General features: G+C 40.6%; 2 protein-coding genes across 10 annotated transcripts; one reads left to right on the forward strand and one right to left on the reverse strand.

The window, feature by feature from the left end:
• Nucleotides 1–71: 71 nt before the first annotated feature.
• On the reverse strand, nucleotides 72–8,798 carry trpc6b (transient receptor potential cation channel, subfamily C, member 6b). 9 transcript variants are annotated; one of them, XM_020614773.1, is made up of 13 exons: nucleotides 8,443–8,515; nucleotides 5,529–6,297; nucleotides 5,207–5,392; nucleotides 4,924–5,088; nucleotides 4,094–4,355; nucleotides 3,764–3,991; nucleotides 3,267–3,531; nucleotides 2,918–3,113; nucleotides 2,489–2,695; nucleotides 2,187–2,240; nucleotides 1,799–1,874; nucleotides 1,607–1,707; nucleotides 72–144 (listed from the first exon to the last, which is right to left on the reverse strand). In XM_020614773.1, the coding sequence occupies exons 2-13, from the start codon at nucleotides 6,273–6,275 to the stop codon at nucleotides 115–117; spliced, it is 2,517 nt and encodes an 838-aa protein (XP_020470429.1). In that variant the 5' UTR covers nucleotides 6,276–6,297; nucleotides 8,443–8,515; the 3' UTR covers nucleotides 72–114. The 9 variants fall into 9 exon arrangements, with proteins under 9 accessions (XP_020470429.1, XP_020470424.1, XP_020470423.1 ...); XM_020614768.1 differs by lacking the exon at nucleotides 72–144 and adding an exon at nucleotides 8,715–8,798 and having other exon boundaries at nucleotides 1,261–1,707; nucleotides 8,443–8,541; XM_020614767.1 differs by lacking the exon at nucleotides 72–144 and adding an exon at nucleotides 1,261–1,432 and having other exon boundaries at nucleotides 1,537–1,707.
• cep126 (centrosomal protein 126) lies at nucleotides 8,529–17,117 on the forward strand. Its single transcript, XM_020614766.1, has 11 exons — nucleotides 8,529–8,828; nucleotides 9,344–9,463; nucleotides 10,675–10,820; nucleotides 10,924–11,035; nucleotides 11,256–11,427; nucleotides 12,315–14,223; nucleotides 15,105–15,223; nucleotides 15,567–15,636; nucleotides 15,962–16,171; nucleotides 16,303–16,367; nucleotides 16,450–17,117. The coding sequence occupies exons 1-11, from the start codon at nucleotides 8,794–8,796 to the stop codon at nucleotides 16,522–16,524; spliced, it is 3,033 nt and encodes a 1,010-aa protein (XP_020470422.1). The 5' UTR covers nucleotides 8,529–8,793; the 3' UTR covers nucleotides 16,525–17,117.
• The last annotated feature ends 2,888 nt before the right edge of the window (nucleotides 17,118–20,005 follow it).

Here is a 20,005-nt window from a genome sequence, read left to right on the forward strand (position 1 = left end):
AGCAAAGGCATAGTAGAGAAATCTCTCACTGTTGCACTATCTTTACAAGAAACCAACCACTAAAAAGGCCAGCCAATGGGGAGATGAGAATAAATCACACATTGCCAAGGGCCATTAGTCTCCACCCTGCTGTTCATGAATGAGGTACACCATGTATCATTCCTGTATCAGACCAGACAATATGTGCCTTTAGAATGTGATGCAGTCACATTACAGTCATTTCACTAAGTTAATAATTAGCAGCATGTTCATCTATTCTGAAAGCCAAGACCCAATATTATGTTGTGGGAGGGTCGGGACAAAATCCAGACATCAGTCCAGACATCAGTCAATCAAAATGGCAGTGAGCTGTTTGTGCCAGGCCTGTAATACATTTACTGTATGTCTGACTTGTATCTGACTTTGTTTTGTTTTCTGAAAAAGAGAATTCTTAATGTTTCTGTTAGTTTCATTTCAGATCTTTTCCATTTTAAACAGATGCAACTGTTTGGTAGTCCTCATAACAGCACCCTTTCCTCCTTTGCACTTGTCTAATTTACAGTTTTGTTATCCTAGTAGATACTACTGTGTTTACTATTCAAATTAATCAAAGATGGATATTGCTGGTGCACGTAGTTATGATGCACACACAGGCCTTGGCCCTATCTCCTGCGTCATGTGTTGGAGGGGAGAGGGATTCTCAGGCTTTGGCCGACATAACTCTTAGATAGCTTTCATATTTATATCTACGTGATGTGTTTTTCAAATGCTGTAATTTCAGACGAGACTTTAATCTGGAATTGTGGCGGTGTTGACTCATGGTGACTACCGACGGCCTTCGGTTTTTTTTGTGTAGCAATCTTGATCAAATTTCAAATATTTCAGACACATAGGACAAATGCATTTTACTGGGCCACATGATGACAAGCTTATACAAAGAGTTTTGTGTTTATTTGATCAGTGGTGCTAATACGAGTGTCTCTCACTTTACCTTGGTATAAATGCTTCACAGTAGCTCTGTTCAGGAACTTGACAGCTAAGGTTTGGTTCTAACTTTTACTCTCATGGCCTGACTGTAGGCGGAGGCATGTCGTTTGTCTATTTGACAGGTCAGACTGTACCCAGACATTTTTCTTGTTTCACAGCAAAGAAGAGAGAACACAACAGCATCTGCTGCAATAATTTACCAGCAGTAAAGGCAGATTGATTTATAAAAGTTAATAAAGTTCTTCAGCAAAGTACTTATCAGAATATTTTCATTTACTTTTATTTTGTCTGCCACCGAACATATGCTTATTTCTTATCTGAGCTTTCTACTTAAGATGAAAAAGTCTCCCCTAAATCAAACCATATAAACAGCTGGCAACAGGCAGCACCATCATACTGTAAGCTAGCAGTTAGTGGAGCCTGTGTCCCGGGGGAAATAATCCCGTTAGTGCCACCATGTGGGTAACTGTGTAGATACAGGGACAAGAACAACGAGTTTGATGCCTGAGGGCCATTTGATACTGAATACATCAATAATGAGAAGAGCGTGGTGTGTTTGGTAATAGTTACATTTTTCTGAAAGTATAGCTAGCTCCTGTTTGTGCTCTCATTTCTGCTGAACGTGCATGCTTTCTCCCATTTCCCTGATGACGTCTGCCAGCGTCTCCATGTCAAGGTTCCCTCTCTCCAGCAGTTCGAAGCGGAGACTGGAGATATCCTGCTTGATCTCTTTCAGTTCCCCTGTCAGTAAGTAAATCAGTGTCACATTGTGTTTATAATTTGTTGATCCAGACATGAAAATCGTTGTAACCAGAAAACCTCATGAAATTACCTTCATTCATGTCATAATTGCTTTTATTTCTTTGTGCTTTTAAGATGTATCTTTTGATGAGGCGATTCATTATCATCTGTAATTAAGAGTAAAAGATTTGAGAATTAAACTGAGCTAATTCTACTTAAAAATTCAGAGATAGTTGAGGGAAAAGAAAAGCATCTGGCATCTTGATCAAAGAGCATGTTTGATTATACAGTAATTGGCTTTGACTGACTTGCTTGAAATGTCATTTGTGTCATATTGGTACATGTATGCATAGCATGAATATCCTAATATGTCTTCTAGATATGAGGTCAAATAAACTGTATTCAAGAAAAACAATTTGCTGTAAACTCAACAGTTCAATTATTAGCAGATTAATAAAAGAACATAAAAACTGCTGTACTTGGTAATGGGTTGGACAAACTGACGATCCCATCAGATCTTCCTGTTCTCTCAACTAAGATTAGAAACAACAAAAAGGGGGAGACAAACTGTTAATATTTATTTTAAAACTTGCTTTTATGAGGCCTACTTATCTGCAATTTCTAAATGTGACACAAGAGGGCCCTGTAAACATATATCAAAGAATATTTGTTAACCTTTTCAGATGAATTTCAATTGTCTATAGCCATTTATTAATCAAGAAAATTATTTTGGTAATTTTCTTGATTAAAATGTAATCTGTGTCAGTAGCAGGTGCCTTGCCTTATTAAATTCCATGTCATCATTTGAGTTTTCTTTGCTTTTGCTTTGAGGTACTTCCCAGAGAAATTCCCTAATCCCCAGCAAGAGGGATGTGACAGACTTGGGACTGGGTACGAGGTTGAAGGGCACGGGCAATGTGCCGCCATGCTCAAAGTATGAGAACCAGAGCTTTGCCCTGGCGAATTTCCACTCAACATCAGCATCATCCTGCATCAACACAGAAGAAATCGTAAGAAGGGGTAAGAGCCAGGGAAAACATTTGATGAGCAACAAGTGAATATTCCACCTACTTATGTACTTTTCTTTCTTATTGTGTAACTTACATATACAGCTGGTACAACCAATTCAACAAAATGTTATTATCAGCACTGACAGTATGCAAAACAGAAAACTGAATACTAATTTACAAATATGGATGTTAAGACATACCTCAATTTCTTGGAAGGAGCTGTTGAACATGGCAATGAGCATATTCAGCAAGACAATTACCATGATGATGTTGTACAGCCCATACAGAACATAGCCAGTGTTCTCTATGAACTTATGGTCGATGTTAATGACCACTGACTTCACTTCTGACAGGCCAAAGATGGCCCAAAATAATGTTTTAAAGCTCTCCTCAAGCCTGGAGGAATGGAGAAGAGGAATTAAATTAGTACAGTGCAACCCATGTGTTTGTCTTACATCATACTAATTAAACACATATTGTACCCAGATGTACAACTGTCCAAGCTTTTTCAGGCAAGCAATATTGCAACAGTCTATAATGGACACTCACGTTGTAAATGCATGGTTGTGCTTGGCTCCGAAGTAGGACGAGTACAGATTGAACATTCCCACCATGAAAGCCACAAAAACTGTTATAAAAAGCACCATGAACTTAAAGATGTCTTTCACTGTTCTTCCCAGAGAAATCTGCAAAGGGCCGAAGCTCTCATTGGCAGGCAAGATGTATGCTATGCGAGAGAAACTCAGTACAACTGCAACTGCATAGAGGCCTTCAGAAATGAGCTGTGGGTCTGAGGGCATCCAGTTGATTCGAGCTGAAAATGAACAAACGTTAAATGAGAACAGCTTTTCATGCGGTAAGTATTCACCCTATGTATATCACTGCCTGTGTCCTAATTCACAGAACTAAAACTGGCCTGGTGTGGTTTCACAATTATTCTGCCAGAAAATCAAGCAGTGAAAAAGGCTGTCATAAAAGGTTATAAAACTTTTTGCTCTGGCTTTCTTGTGCTAGGCTGTTTATTCATTTCTTTGGTCCCCACTTACCCAGCTGGAAATACTGGATCTCAAAGGGCAAGGTCATGTTGGTCGGGTCAGTGTAGTGCTTGTTAACATAACACTGGGCAGAATGTGCATGCCAGAAAGCCATTAATCTGGCTATGAATGAAGACATAAACATGGCCAAAATACTAAAGTCCAGAAGGTTCCAGGGTTCTGAGATGTACTCCTGGATGTCCTGTGACCAAATGTCTTCACATTCTTCCCAGATCTTCCCTGCAGGAAAAATAAATAAAGTATTTGTGATATGGCTGCAAAGTCTTCCCTGTAGAAATAAGTGAAACTGTCAAATATGTTATGGTTAGTTTGATGGTATACAGGAATTGGGTGCAGGGGAGGGGAAAGCATCTTTATACTCATGACCTATGACCCAGGATATGATGAGAATCTCCATCCAAGTGAAGGGGGTGGTCTTCATACGAAACAACTGTAAAGGGTGATCGCGGGTGGTCATGTTAGGTAGAAGCGATGTTCCCTCGAAGCGGTCTGCTGTGTTCAGGATCAGTAGGCAAAGAAATGTCATAAAGGAAGCTGCATGGGCCACAAACTTCAGGAAAGGTCCACACATGAGTTTCCCTAACTGTGAGGAGTTGGGGCAGAGCAAACACAACAAATGTAGCATTATTCTGAGCTACAATAGGCTTTCAAAATCGACTTAACATGTTGTGGGTACAGGCTGACAGAATCATCTTTACGCAGTGAAAGGGTTGAAACATAACATCAAAACATTACATTCTCTTCTATATATCAGGATAGTGAAACACAAAATAACCAACAGTGATTTAACTAATTATCCAAACCAGAGGAGTAAACACAGGTCTGAGGGAGTTTTATGACATTTTCTTCTTTAATTGGAACATGAAATAACAAGTTTAGAAGAAAGGACATAGAACATAAGACAACAAACATTTACAAGTGAGATAAAGGGATTTTTACACTTCGTTTGTATGTGTGTGAAGGTGTGTATTGTGGGTGTATCCAAGTCTATGCTGTCTGATATTCAGTATATATTAAAGAAAAATAACATTAAACAAAATAATTAGTAAATTAAATTGCCTAATAAACAAACACAGAGCAACACTTTAGCTGTTTTATAAAAGACAATGCAGAATCTAACTATTAAGTTTAAACTATGTTTTGCAACTAACCTTACTTGATGGTGCTATCCAGTGTGTAAAGGCCAGGACAGGCAACCCAACAGCTACACCAAGGGCGAGAAGGATTTTAACTGCAGTGGACTGCTGACGTAGCCCAGGCAAGTTCTCGTACCAGATGGAGAGGAGCTGCTGCTGGCAGGTCGGATGTGCCACAAACTGCTCCATTTTGTTTGTTTGTGTGTACGTGAGTAAGAGAGAGTGAGAGAGAGAGAGAGAGAGATGACATATTTCATACTGAAACACAAACTATAAAGTGCGTTGCTCACACGCTTACCTTTTTTATGTCATATTTTATTGCAAGTTTTAACCTGAGAAGGTTTTGTCTGTCAAAGGTTTCAGAGCTTTGGCATGATTCGGTGTCCCCATTTAGGATGGCCTCCACCTCCTCTGTGTTTCGACACAAATCCAGGAGTCCCACCACAAAGTCTTTGCACTGCATGGACAGTTTCTTGTAATCATTCTGTAACAAAGAAAGTCAACAAACGATCCTCAAATCCAGTCATAACTGCAGTTTGCAATCTTTTGATCAATATAACATATAGCTATCATCTCTACTTTTTGCAAAAATCGGGCATATTTTAAATGAAATACTACACCTTAAACTCTTCCTCGGTATTGGCCAGACGTGCAAGCTCGTTGCTGAGCTCCAGAGCTGCCGTCATAGGGTCTTCGTTAGAGAGGGACAGATACGCAGGACTGGCCAGTCCTTTATATGCATTAATGCGGGACTGTGAGTGTCTAAAAGAGTCATACCTCTGCTGCTTACTGCAAGTTCTGCACTGACAGAAGGGGTCATGGGGCCGCTCTATACGGGCCCCCTTCATAAGAAGTATATTCACGATTTCATACTCATGGCACTGGGAAGCCAGGATGATGGGAGTGATGTCGTGGGAGAAATGTGTGCCATCCTCATCATAGGCAAAGAAGTCATCATGTGTCTCTGCCTGGCTAGGACTACTAGTCAGCCTCTGACCGTCTGCAAAGGCCTGGTGGCTCAGGATGGCTTCTACTATAAGGATGTAGCCTTTACTGATGGCTAACAGCAAAGCATCACCTATTCTGCCGATGCCTTTCTTCCTAAGTAGGAGCTTAGTCACCTCTAAATGCTCATTGGCAACTGCCAGCTGCAGTGCATTCTGGTCCATATAATTTACACAGTTGACATTGAGGTCAGGCAGTTCGTCTAGCATCCTCCTCACTTCAGGAATGTTACCATATTCTGCGGCATCTAAGAAAAGTTCCTCTGTCATGGAAAGGCAGGAGGTGGACTGGGCATGAAACAGGAAACCAGCTCCCCGTACAGCTTGTCGCTGGGGTTTGGCCAGGACCTCCCGCAGCATCATGGCTTTCCCTTCACTGCTCCATCTAAACACAGGTCAACATATTATGGATGAAATCATATTATTATCATATGACTGTAAAACTACAGAGTGCACCTTTGTAGAATTATTAATGCAAGCCAAATTACTTAATATTCACTCCACAATCTAAATCATAAGTAAAAATAATTTCTTTCTATGCAGACTTTAATGAGTCTATTAGTTTGGATATATGAAGATCAGCTCCATCTAAAGTTCCAAAAAGGTAATGGGAATGAAACAGCAGTGACCTAAGCAGTGAAAAAACAATGTGCATTGGACAGCTGGTCACAGCTGATTTATAAGTCACACTGCATGTGTGACGCCACCCACAGGCTCATCATCTGCTTCCCTTTATTTCATGGCCTGGCACTGCGCATCCGCTCAGCCTCTGCTTGACAGTTGGCCAAACTTATTTTGCCATTCAATGTGTGATTGTGGTGAATTTCTTACTGATTAAACTATGATGTTAACTCCATTCATTAGACTGTGATCATATTATTATAAGACAGTGGCTATTTTTTATGTTTTGTGTCCTTGTCAAAGGAGTAAATCTACTTTATGTTCAGTAATTACATTTGAATAACATGGTTATCTCCAGACCTAAGTGCATCAGCTCACATAAAAACACATGACAATGTCCCTTCATGCAATTATAATTAGATTTAACATAACTGAGCAATCTGATGAGCACACACAGTGTCTGAGTTTTTTATTAGCTGAAATAAAATAAAAATACTCATACTGTTCAACTGTGCAAGGTGAGAAAATCCTAAGTAAATTAGAATAAATAATTTTCTGTAGTTTTTTTTTTGTTTTTCTTTTTTGTTTTGTTTTGTTTTTTGTCTGAAATTGGGATGTGACTCATAAATAGTGGCAAATCACTGATAATTCGGAGATGTATCTTTAAAAAGCCGCTGCTGTGGCAGCATGACAACATGATAAATTGCAAAACTGGCAGTAACATCAGCACTTTATTGGTGCACCATATGATAGGTAAGATTCTCTGACACTAACACATTTCTAGTAACTAAAAATTACTCTATTCCCTTAACATGGATTGAAGAAGACATCAATGCATGCATGTCATAAAGAGGTGACAGGAGATTCAACAAATGACATAATGCAGAATGAGATCACGGCATCCTAGTCTCTGTTGGTCCTTGTAGGAATATTATGGACCTGAAGCTTTTTCTTGCAAGAACTTTCCTCACATTTCTAAATCGTTTTCTGGAATTAAGGCAGGGAATTTCATCTTCTTCGATATATAGGGTATATAGTCAATATTTCACAGCAATTAAAAAGTGCTATAGGTTATATCCACTCACCTCAAAGACCTCCAACCGACTTAACTGTATTAAAAAGTCGTTCTGACCCAAATCAACGTCCAAAAGCAACCAGTTTAACCATATATATACCGAGTCATGTCAGCCTCTGGTCCACACTGCCTCTCAGACAGTGTCCCACCGTGGGTCCTGATGCTGATGGCACTGCCTTTGCCCGCCCATGGGCGGTTATCTAGCAGCTTTTGAATGTTTTGTAATGTAGGTTATTATTTGTTGAATACATTTGGGCTATGTTTCGGAGATGATAACTATTTTAATATCCTTTTTCATAATTGTGCCCAAATGGTAATGTATTAAAGCACTTGGTCACACTAATACGGACTGAAAAGGAACTCTGCCGTAGAAGAACTATTTGTAATTCTCGGTACACAGGCTGCGCAGACAACAGCACCATTAATACGTATAATAATATGTATAACATGTGGTGTTTGACAAGCTGAAAATAGATTAATGGTGCAGTGGACCCCATGAGAGGAGCGCATATACATACATTTAGGAAAAATCATCTCAACTCACGGTGCCATTAAATGTAACACGTATTAACGACTCACCTTTGGGCTATATTTTATGAGGCAGCCCAGAGCATAAGCTATGCATAAATAACTGTGTAGACAAACTGCCTTCCAAATATTGAAATTTAATTAATAGGCTACGAATGTATGTATGTGCCGATTCAAATCTCATTGACCACCAAAGAAATTTTTTAAATTATACAATTTAAACCCCTGATATTTAATAAACCTGTTAAAAAGTCCTTTCATGCAGCCTACGCACTATTGTCCCAGTCCTTACGTTACGTAGGCTACCTGAACGTAGCACGCCTTTATTAAGCCTTACGCCCTCTGCTGGACAAGGTGGGTATGACCACCAGGGTCCCCGTCGTCATGGAACTGCGTCCTCGGTTGCTATCATGGAGGAATTGTGCACAAACAAACTCGGGTGAAGCAGCTAGAAAAGTGTGTTACACCTTTTAAAAGACAAAAGAGACTGTGATTCTTCTGGAGACGTTGTTACAAAGTAGATTCGAACATTTCCTTTGCAAGTTAAGCTTCGCCCTGAAAATGGTTGAATACTTTACCGCGGAGCACCGGTGACGTTAGCAGCTAGAAGCTTTGCTAGGAGCTGAACCTGTATGTCTCCTCGGTATCAGCTGTGGCATGCAGGTGCTTCGGGACAACGTCGCCTACCACTCGTATCCTACGCACATTTAGCATAGTTATTTATCCTGTTATAGAGCCGTGTACCGTTAGTGCACGTCTGTGCTAAAGTAAATGTACAGATGCAATTCAGTCAACCTGGGAATCACTAATAACAAAATGGCTAGTTGTGTTGGGGAAGCTACCAAATTACTTTACACTTGAAGAAGATGAACTACATCTAAATCTAGTTTGGTTAATTAAAACTACTTAGAAAAATGTAGCTCAAACTACTTTGCAAAAAAAAATGTACATGTGATACAAGGACAAACTTCTACTGTCTGACTAGAACTAAAACAGTAAAGAAAACATCTGTTTAACTCATATCTTTTTGTTGCGTTTGACCAACTGATCTAAAACAAATGACTAGCCTGTATAATATATATGAGGATGCAAAAGGGTTTTATTCATTCAAGTCCAAAGTTCCACTGGTGCATATCTCCATACTGCCATATGAAACTGTTAAACTGGTTGCCATATGAAACTGTTCTCCTTAGCTGCTCATGTCCAGAAATGTGAAGTTGGGAGCTGAAATTGGCTTCTACGATGAGAGACAACTTTTGGTTGAAGAGCAGAAGCTGTGTAAAGTCCGAGCTCGTGTGTTTTCTGCGGAAACCAACCGACGGAGGAGGTCAGTGGTAGTCTTTAATAATTATTCATTGTGCATTTCAATCATGCATTTTAGCACTCTCAGGTCTGTGTCCTCTCAGATCAAACTACTGTCTGCACTCTGTGTCCCAGACCTGTTCTATGGAAGGTAGACTCCATCTTTCCTGGAAGCAGCTACCACATGATGATTTGCTGCCATACAGTAGACGCTATAGGCCTCCTGCAGAGACAGTTTATGATACCATCCTGGGATTAGCACCTCTGAGGGATGGACGGCGTTGACAGCGTTATGCAGTCTAGTCCTGAAAATAGATCTGAGGTTAACTGTGGGCCAGAGCAGTGAGTGAAGTGTCCCTGGTCTAAAGCTGCCAAATTCAGCACCATATGAGGCTCATATCCCTTACAGATATTAATATCCTCTAAATTTGTGTTTTTATAGTTATAGCTAAGGCTGACAGTTAGTGTTCCTGCTTATAAACTAAGAGCTTGACAGAGTAGGATAATGCAACGCTACATGCAGGTGAAGGTCAGAATTAATGTGTAATATCACAGACAAATTTCAGTTTCACAAAGGCAACTGGTCAGTGTTTCTTAACCACAGAGTAGGTCAACAGTTAAACAGTCGAACACATCTGTATAAGGAAAAACACCACTGGTCTTTTAAAGGAGAGACAAATGAAAGGAGGCGTCACGTTACATGAAGTTAAAGTTGACACTGCATCATGAATGAAAACTTTATGCCCTGATCAAACTTGTACAGGCTATCAGAGTATATAAAACACCAGTAAGTACAAATTTAATCTATTCATAGTTGTGTTTGCCTTCCTATCATTCAAAACGCTGGAGTTCCAAACTTTGCAGTCCTGATGCATATATACATAACTATATTAGAGACTGGATATGAAATAATAGAGATTGTTTTTATTTTTAGTGGAACAGAAATATGTTAACTAAAATCATGAACTACTTTTTGTTCTGGTTCTCAAAATGTTTTAAAAATGAACGGTGCTTTTGTTGTTACCTTTTTGGCTATTTAAACAAAAAAACATGACTTGGTTGATCCTCCTGATGTTGTCATCAGGTTTCTCCGTGAACAAAGGAATGTGAGCGGTGGCTGTTATTTATTAATGACTGTGTTGAAAACACAGGGACAGACTCAGGTTTCAGTATCTAAAACATGGCCAGTCTAGATCGGATCAGTTAAACTGTGCCCTGCTCTGTTTCACGGCTCAGGGCTCTGGAGGAAAGACAGAAGCAGTGGCATGTGCAGGAGCAACGGCAGAGAGAGAACGTCCTACAGCAACGCAGACAGCGAGTACAGGATGCAACGGAGCGCTTTCAAAGAGCCCATCTACCTCCTTCTCAGAGACGCAGACAATGTTAGTGATGTAGCTTACATATGCCTCTTAACTCTGAAATATAACACGCACCGGTGTCGACACATTGCTCTTTGATTGTATGTTGTCCTTTATGGTGTTTTAGCTTTTAGAAGAGCTGCCCCGAATATTGAAGATGCACTCAATCAAATCCAAAGCACGTTGAGTTCACACCCCCAGCAGTCCTCTTTCTTGTCCGGGAACTGTAGCGTTGGCAGGTAAAAACATCAGATTAACTATTGTAGTGTTCTCGGGTGAACTACATAATAAAAATCACTGTTGTTGGATTAAAACCTTAAAATGTCATTGCAGATTGTGGTCATGCTGTATTTTTGTTATTCAGTTTTACTTTGTAATAGATTTTATGTGTAGCTTTTTACTGGCTGGAGAGTAAAATCGTCACACATTTGATTTATATTGCTCTGTTTTCTCTTGAAGAAGCTGCACCCCCTCTCCTAAGCCTCCCACAGTTTCTAATTCCTCCCAGCGCCGAGCACTGTCTGCTGTGGAGGCCTACACTGACCTGCTCCAGGATCGGAGCGTGATTTGCTTCAGGAACAGTCAAGAAACTGGAAAAATACAAGAGAAGCAACAAGATGACAGTTCACAGGTATTTTGGTTACTTGTTTTGAATGTGCAGAGGTTTTGACTAGAAGTATGACAGCATGACAGCACCTCTCTTAAAATAACCATGGACATGGTCAGAAGAGAACAGTTCATTAGACCTAAAATGGAAAGACAAGTCGGCAAAGTAGTTAACATTAAATATTGGGGTAACACTTAACTTGTCATTTGAAATTTTATGTGAAATGTATCTCTGTGTTTAGTATATTTTCTTACCTGGGTAGACCCGTAGAGGGCAGCAGTGTGTCAGGATCCCTTCCCTGCACCAGTAACACTCCTCTTGGCTGTTGTTTGTTTCAAACTTTTTGTCCTCCAGGGACACCAAAGCCAAAATCTCAAGGCACACCTGCATTCATGTCCATAGAAAATAGCCTCTATACCATACGTTATCAGCCTTGTCACTGTACAAACGTTCATTTCTATTTATTTATGACAAATAAAATGAGTGAGTGAGAGAGGACGGGTAGATCTGGCATGAGAGGGAGGCATCAAGATGTAATCACTCCTTACAGACCAAACTAAAAAGTCTGGACTTAGCATGACACCTGCAATTTATGCAGGGTGGGAGGATGAGCGTCTCCACCACCGTGTGAGGTTTTCATACAATCCCACAACAACCCAGCAAATGTACGAAACACCTACGCGATCAATTTTAACTGCTTTTGTGTTTCCGGTGATAGAATTTTCATCATGAACTTAAATGGTGCTGCACAGTTTAGGTGTGTTTACTGTCAATGAAAACTCCTTTTGAAAGAATTATAACAAGCAAAAATGAGACTTCACAGACTTTTCACCTTTGGGAAAATGTCAGTAATATTATTAGAATTGTTATTATGTTTTATTCATCACCTCTCTTTTGTGTTTGTGTTTCAGGACAGCAACCTGTCTGACTGTAATTCTGAAATTCTTTCAAGTAAGGATAGTTTGGAGAATGAGGAGCCCAACCCCGGTACAAAAAATCTACAGTGTTCCAATTCATCGTTCTCACTTAACTCAATGAAATCCCATCCAGACCCGAGAAAGCAAAGTGATTTGTATCCAACCTCAGACCTAATCTTCTCAGCGTGTCTTGGTGATAACTTACTCCAATCAGGAAAGCTACATGAACCTGAACAGAACAAACAAGCCGAGACTGAAAGGCCCAACAACAAGATGCACTGGGGGTTCACAGCTGAGCAAAAGTCTAGAACAGAGACTCAGCCTGCACTGAACAACTGCAACTTATTAACTTTTTGTGAAGTTTTTAATGCGTACCCAGAGGACTTTGAGAGAAACTTCCCACAAAACAGTCCCAGTGACAAGCTAATTGTTACGAATAGAGTAAAACCTGGCAGCACAGTTCTTGAGTCTTCATGTCCCAAACAAGAGGCTCTGTTCCATCCCAGACACCAGACAGTCCCTGATGACAGACAGTTAAGACATCCATCAGCTACAGCAGCTCCGTTGCCTTCCAAAAACAGCAACAGTAAAGACATTTTGTTTGGAGCTCCTGCAAAACCAAATATTTCCTTGAACAACAGCACAACCTATAATGGCTCACAAGCAGGAACTCTACAGCAAACAGGGAAACAAAACCACTATCTGTCATCCCGTAAAGAACCTAGTGTTTCCATAAACAACCTCAATAAAGTTTCAAACTCAGAGCCCAAAACTGAGAAGCCCATAAACACGGCACAGCTGCAACACACATGCTTGTCTAACATTCATTCAGACTGTCTGAGGTGCCTCCACTGTCCTGAGGAAAGACAAACACCACATTCAGTATGTACAGTCAGATACGTTAAAGGAATCCTTAAAAAGCAGCCCAAATATATGTCAGGAGATACTAAATGCATGTACGGCTCAAGGCATGTCATTTTTGGAAACCAAGTAGCTTTTGAGATCAGAGATAGTGTTGAACTGACAAGGGCTAAAACTAAGGATGTGGAGGGTGACAACCTCATCAAAAAGAAGCTGCGCTGGTTTGATGAGGTACATGAAGAAGAAGAGGACAAAGAATATAACATTATGAAACAGATGAAAGACATGTCTTCCAGTCTTTCTCAGTCAAAGAACAACTCAGAGGACCACCAACTAAGTGTCACTACAGTCTCAGGGGTTTCCAAGCCAGGACCCATCATGACCCCTGCAGCCTCCACTGGTTATCACTTTACAAAGCAAGCGTGGGCAGATGTCGGGGTTCAAGTCAGCTTGCCCCACGAACAAGCAGATGAAGTCAAGGTGCCGCGGACCGGTGGCCCCAAGGTCCCTCGGAGAGAGCGCTCTGCTAGAGTCGGAGCAGGTCCTGTTTCCTCTCAGAGTAGAAAGGGTCTTGTCATACGACCTCAATCTGCCACCGCGGTGAGTCAGATTGCCAAAACCCAGGGGAAGCTCATGGTGCCCCGCCCACCTCCACGGATGGAATCAGTGGAAGAAAAGATGGTGAACACCACTAAGACTCCATATGGCACGGATCATGCTAGTGTCAACTGTAAACAAGCTGTGGCTGTAGAGCAGTTTCTGCACAAGGACAATTCAGAAGGCTTTTTCTCACCTTACACACACGTAGTCAGAACAAACAGCACTGTTCCATACACACCACTGCCACCCTCGTATGCATTCCCCGTCTCAGAGGGCAGCACAAAGGGCATGCCCAGCTCAGGTCCTCAGCACACTCATGGCTGCAGTAGAAGAAGAGGGATGGTGTTCAGTGAAAAAGGCCTGTGTTTAGATTACACTCCCACAGATGAGGAGATCTCACAGCTGTGGGATAGTGTCCGCAGCGCCTTAGCCACCAAGGATGGTAAAGTATATTTTGGTTGACAGCCTTTCACACTGTTTAGGCTTGGTTTGTTTGTTTACGTATGATTTATCCTTAATATACAATTACAATCCCAGTGACCTTTTGATTTTGCCCTTTTATCTGTAATTGTCCACACAGAGTGCATTCACATTGAATGAGCTGTATCGTGTTTGTGTGACTGCCAGTTTGCAAAGTTGTGTAAGAGTCCCAGGATATCTCTTTTCACCTGGGAACCAGTTTTTATCATTTTCATCAATATGCAATTCCTTCTTTGGCAATTAGTGTTTACCGCTTTTTATGAGTTACTGATTTGTTGGAATTGATCCACATTATAACTGGCAAACTGTTCTTTCTGTGAAGCTGAAAACTTTATTATTTATCTAAAACCATGTGACCTGTGATATTCTTAACAGCCTCTTCTACTGGTGAGATCAAATGCAGGTCGTCCCTTAACCATAGAGATGGTGATTCGATCCCCGCTTCTCCAGTCCACATGTCAAAGTGTCCTTGGGCAAGACACTGAGCCCCAGTAAAATGTTATTAAATGGTATCTTTTGTATTTTAGGTCACACACTGGTCTACTTTGGTCAGGTTTGCTTTCTCAGTCAGTTTCACTGACCTTGGAGTCAGTCAGTGTATGTCTCCTCCATATTACACCCATACACATATATTACATCTTCCAATGTGCTCCATTTATTCTTTAACACTTTGGAGAAATTCTACAGATATGCATTGCTTATTCATAACCATCTTTTTTACAGGCTAAATAGGGATGCTATTTTTTGTATTGTGCCTTTATAGGATTACAGGGCTCACCACATTATAGTTGGCATCATCATTTATATTGATGCATGTTTGTTATGTAACTGTAATGATTTTAGGAAAACCCATGCTTAGAAGTGAGGCCCCGGAGAGCGGGCGACATGGGAGGAAACCCTGTGTGGAGCAGAGCAGACAGCTTCCTGGCCCAGGGAACAGAAGACTTCCTCAGCCCTCTCAGGTACATGCATGCAGCTGCCCCGTGGGGTGGAAGACTGTGAGTAATTGCTAAGGATCAGTGATTGGGTGTGTTTGAGCTTGCTGTTTGAGCTCTCCAGTGCTTTTCATGGTGTTGGTAAAACTGAGACGCTACGATTTATGATTCTGTGGAGGAGACTTTCCGGATGAACTTGTGTTGGCAGTGTTTTACAAAAAAACGCATAACACAGTGTTTTTGTTTACAACTTGCTCTACCTGTTATTGCGCTTTATATACCTGTCACCTAGACCTTTTGCAGTATGTTATAGGTTACACAAACATTATTTAAGGTTGATTGACTTAACATGTTTATTTGGTTTGTGCAGCCAACAAAGAAGACCACAGAGCCAGTCAGACCATTTTCCAGTACTTACAACATGGCCTTTGCAGATGAAGGTATAGGGTTCACTGTATTACTACATTTTGGATTTTATTATATCTAAAGCAAACCTTAAATGTGTATAATCAGCAGCAGTACAAAAATATCTGTCTTCTATCAGGTTCAACATTCACAAGACTTCTCTTCTGCAGTATATTACTTACCATATAAGCAAAAAGAACATAGATTACCTAAAAATTCATTCAGGTAATGTGAAAGTACAACATTAAATAAGTTTAGCAGTGCAACAGGGGCATCAGAAATTGAAAAAGATTTATACATGTGGAAAGTGGAAGTGGCCAAGAATGCATGCCTGTGATAGGACTTTACCTGTATTCTCAGGTTTGGATAGTGCAGGCTACTTACACCTGGCTAGAGTACATGCTGAAGGCCTGCTGGAAGAAAAACGTACTGTGGCTGCCATGGAAACAGCCCAAACACAGCCGCCTGCATTGGTGCAGCAGTGCAGCCAACATCAGGGGCTCACCACCATTTCCTTGGAAGAACATAAAATCCTGCTCTCCCTGGACAGACTGAACCACCAGCTGCACTGTGAGCGATTTGTAAAGGCTGTTTGCATTAGGGCAGAGCTGATTGACTAGAATGTTATTATCTAATGGCAGAGTATTAACATGCTGTCATTTCATTGTAGAATAACCGCTTCTGGTTTTTACTGTTGGTAGGTGTGCAGGAACATGTTGGGGGTAACACTGGCACACGTGGCCTCATACTTATTGAGGCACCCTCTGTAAGTATGAATTTTTAAGGGCTTTATAGCTTGCCTCAGTTCATATGGTGACCTTTTATTCCTCATCATCTTCTGTTTTCAGACAAAGGAAATGAAAGTCACAAAGCGCTGTGCATCCTCAGCTAACAACCGCTTTCAATACCAGAAGAAATTCTGACCTAGAGGATGTGTGGTCCACGATGGTCTTCACGCCCATCAGTGCATTGCACCGTTCTTGGATCTTACTGTGCATCCAAGCGCTTTATTCCCTGTAAAATGGATTTAGTCTCCTTAAAAACTAATAATGTGCCTACTGAACGTCACTAACATTTGTTTGGACAGTAACGCATAGTTACAAAAAATGTATTTTACCTTTATTAAGCATTTTACTCTTAAGCAAGTGCCTGTGAAAATAATACTGGGCTCAATGCAATAGGTCCTTTTTTAAAACTGACATGACCAGAATTGATTTGTATAAGAATAATATTTATCTTTTGAAGCAGTTTTATTTTATATTTATGTTATGTATTAAAAGTATAATTTGATTGAAACTATTTTGGTACCATATTGACAGTGAGCTGAATAAAGTTTGTTGTCTGTACTAATAAACTCACTGGGTGCAGTGTGTTTGGCAGTATCAGTATCAGCATGGTCAATAAATGGACCAAGGGCCGGAAATGGTTTATAGAGAGAAGTGTTGCAACACTGAAGGTATGTTTGTCTTTGGTGGCAGTAGAAAGGAAGATTATGTCTTGTGCACTAGAGTCACCCTACTGGATAAACAAGGTGAGCCTCTGCCAGAGGGCTTCCAGCCTCCTGTTGCAATCATGTCTACCCTGAACTTTACTCTTCTTTTAAGTTCTAATGTCCTTAAATTTTAATAACATCAATAAACTAGTGATTTGACTTATTTAATTGTAGTTGTCACCTGCTGCATTGATTTGAAACAAGATGATTATTTGAATGTTTCTGTATCTCCCTGATGCATTAAGGGGACAACAAGCTCCAAGCATTATTGATGAGAGTTAAGTTGCCCCTCCCTCACTGACGTGTCTGGTTTTGCCTCTCAGTCAGCCTGCTGGGACTTGCTTTATGAGGTGGAGGAAGCCCAAGCTCATTTTGAAGAGAGTTCCCAGTGGTGATGAAACTTTTTCTGCAGGTTTCTGGTTCTGTGCATGTGTACATTGAATGTTTCAGCGAGGAGTGATGTGATGTGATGGTGGGGTTTCTCTGCCATTTAGAGTCATGCATAGCCTCCGTCTTATCTTATGCCAAATCTGAGAACAGACACAAAGAGAAAAAAAAAAAAAGTTCAGCTCTGATATCAATTTGCAGCAGCAGCAGAAACAAGTTAAGTTGTGTGCAAAGATTCCCACAGCCATTATTTGAGAGAACACGCTGATGGGCAGTATACATAATGTATATACAGTATATATATCCCCCCCATGACCCTATTGAGGAATAAGCGGTATGGATGGATGGAGAAACAACCAGTCTGACCAAATGACCAGGCCTCATCTCCACTATCTTTTATCACTTTCACAACAATGTATTCATGTAAAAGGAAAATATTAGAGCTAAAAACAACTGTTAATTGACCAAACACATGCTGAATATGTTTAATGCTTTAATACAGGTTAGCTCTGAAATCTGTTCCCTTTGGCCCACTGCTATTAATGTTAGTCATTATACCATACAATGGTGAACTTAATGACGTTTAAGCCTTAAACAGTACAACACCCAGAAACCCAACAAGAAAAGGCAAGAGTGCTGAAAATAAGAAAAGACATTTCCACAGAAACAAGTTCAAGCTTGTGCTATGATCCGTTGTGATGCCTGATCTCACAAGTATTTTGTCATGTTTTTGTACAGTCCATTTAACGTGCAGTGAATAAGTGTTTGGTCTGGCTGGGTTTCCCTAAACCTGAATAACAACTGCGAAATGAGCTTTCTTCGCAGGGCGGCCGGGCGCACCCTTAGAGATAGGGTGAGGAGCTCGGTCACCCGGGAGGAGCTCAGAGTAGAACCGCTGCTCCTCCACATCGAGAGGAGCCAGCTGAGGTGGCTCGGGCATCTGTTTCGGATGCCTCCTGGGCGCCTTCCTAGGAAGGTGTTCCAGGCATGTCCCACCGGGAGGAGGCCCCGGGGAAGACCCAGGACATTTTTTATTTTCTTACTTCACCCTTTGTTGGTGTGTGGGTGGGGTGGTTTCTATTATGATCATTTTGGTTAAGTACTTTGTAACATTTGTTTAGAAATGTGCTATGTAAGTAAATCCTTATATATTTATTTAGATTACAAATCAATTCCAAAACAGAGGGAAATGGATGGATGGATGGATGGATGGATGGATGGATGGATGAATAACAACTTGGATGCATGTAACAAGAGAAAACTGGATAGCATTATGTTCAGACTTACATTAAAAGGGAAGCAATCTTAATTTTTCAAAAACCGGTTGGTTTGTTTTTATGCCATCATGAAACAATATACACATTACATACTTGCAAAAATATGCATAAAACAAACCACAGAGCTTTAACAGTGGAGGCATAAAAGTGATTTAAAAGAAGTATTTTAAGTATAGCACTGAAAATGACATATGATAACAGTAAACAGCATGAAATAACAGTATTTGATGGATTAATTTTCAAATGAAGGAAGACAGGAATGTGTGTGTGTGTGTGTGTGTGTGTGTGAGAGAGAGAGAGAAAGTTTGCTTGTGTTTATTTAAATCTGTGTATGTACCCATTGAACTTTGCAGGGGGCACTCAAGTGCCCACGTGCGTGTAGCAACACCGTGCGTCATTATATCTGATAATAACACCAACAGGGATGACTGATATATCCACTCTGCATTTCAGGAGTTCAGATTCACTCAGTGAAACAGGGCCCAGGAAATCGTTTTTGTCCAGACCGCCAGCATAAAATCACACCTCACTGACAGTGAATCGCTTCAGAAGGATGAAGAGGCACTGACCAAAAGTGACCAAACTGCTAAGTGGGTGGTCCGCACAGGGCTGCCGGGACACTGCAGTCCATCTATTTAATGTGTCTGAGTGTGTTACAGTGATGTGAAAATGACCACTTTCACCCAAACAATGGACATCTCTTTTCTGGCAGCATGTGTGAACACAATGTTTCTTTCATTAAAGTATGTGGGCTTGTAGTACAATCAAGGTCTCAGACAACCCATGAATTACTGTGTAATCATTCTCGAAAGCGTCTTGATTCGACGCATGAAAAGTAACAGCAGAACGCTGGATTCATGTAAGACAGTTAGGCCTACAGTAGTAATACAGGACTGGAATAAATACTGTGATTACGGTGGGTCATGCACAGAACCAAGACTTCATAATAGTGAAGCACACACTGTGTATTATTCAGCCTTCTTTTGCTCATCACAGATGTTTCAAAGTTGCCGGTTTCAATATTAAATTAAAAATGAAAATAACTAAATAACAGTAAATGAACAAAGTAGGCCTGTGAGCAGCTTGTGTAAATCTGTTAATGGGGATTTACAGTGTCTGAAGGTATTAAATAGTGCTTCATAATCATTCATTCAGTGCATGTATGGGAACAGGATTGAAACAGAGCCTCTGTAACCACAGAGAGTGGATCCTGACAAAATGATTTCTCAATGGAAGAGGGGCCTCATT

The sequence above is a fragment of the Monopterus albus genome, unplaced genomic scaffold (genome assembly GCF_001952655.1).
Source record: "Monopterus albus unplaced genomic scaffold, M_albus_1.0 scaffold150.1, whole genome shotgun sequence".
Classification (NCBI taxonomy): domain Eukaryota; kingdom Metazoa; phylum Chordata; class Actinopteri; order Synbranchiformes; family Synbranchidae; genus Monopterus; species Monopterus albus.

Bases quoted from the DNA above. Each gene is read 5' to 3' on its own strand.
- trpc6b (XM_020614768.1), bottom strand. From the start codon at position 6,275: ATGATGCTGCGGGAGGTCCTGGCCAAACCCCAGCGACAAGCTGTACGG. The intron at 5,089-5,206 runs GTAAGCGTGTGA...AAAATGGAGCAG, and splicing joins TAAAATATGACATAAAAAAG to TTTGTGGCACATCCGACCTG. The intron at 2,241-2,488 runs GCAAGGCACCTG...TTCTAATCTTAG, and splicing joins ATGACATGGAATTTAATAAG to TTGAGAGAACAGGAAGATCT.
- cep126 (XM_020614766.1), top strand. From the start codon at position 8,794: ATGCAGGTGCTTCGGGACAACGTCGCCTACCACTC. The intron at 10,821-10,923 runs GTTAGTGATGTA...ATGGTGTTTTAG, and splicing joins TTCTCAGAGACGCAGACAAT to CTTTTAGAAGAGCTGCCCCG. The intron at 11,036-11,255 runs GTAAAAACATCA...TTTCTCTTGAAG, and splicing joins GGGAACTGTAGCGTTGGCAG to AAGCTGCACCCCCTCTCCTA.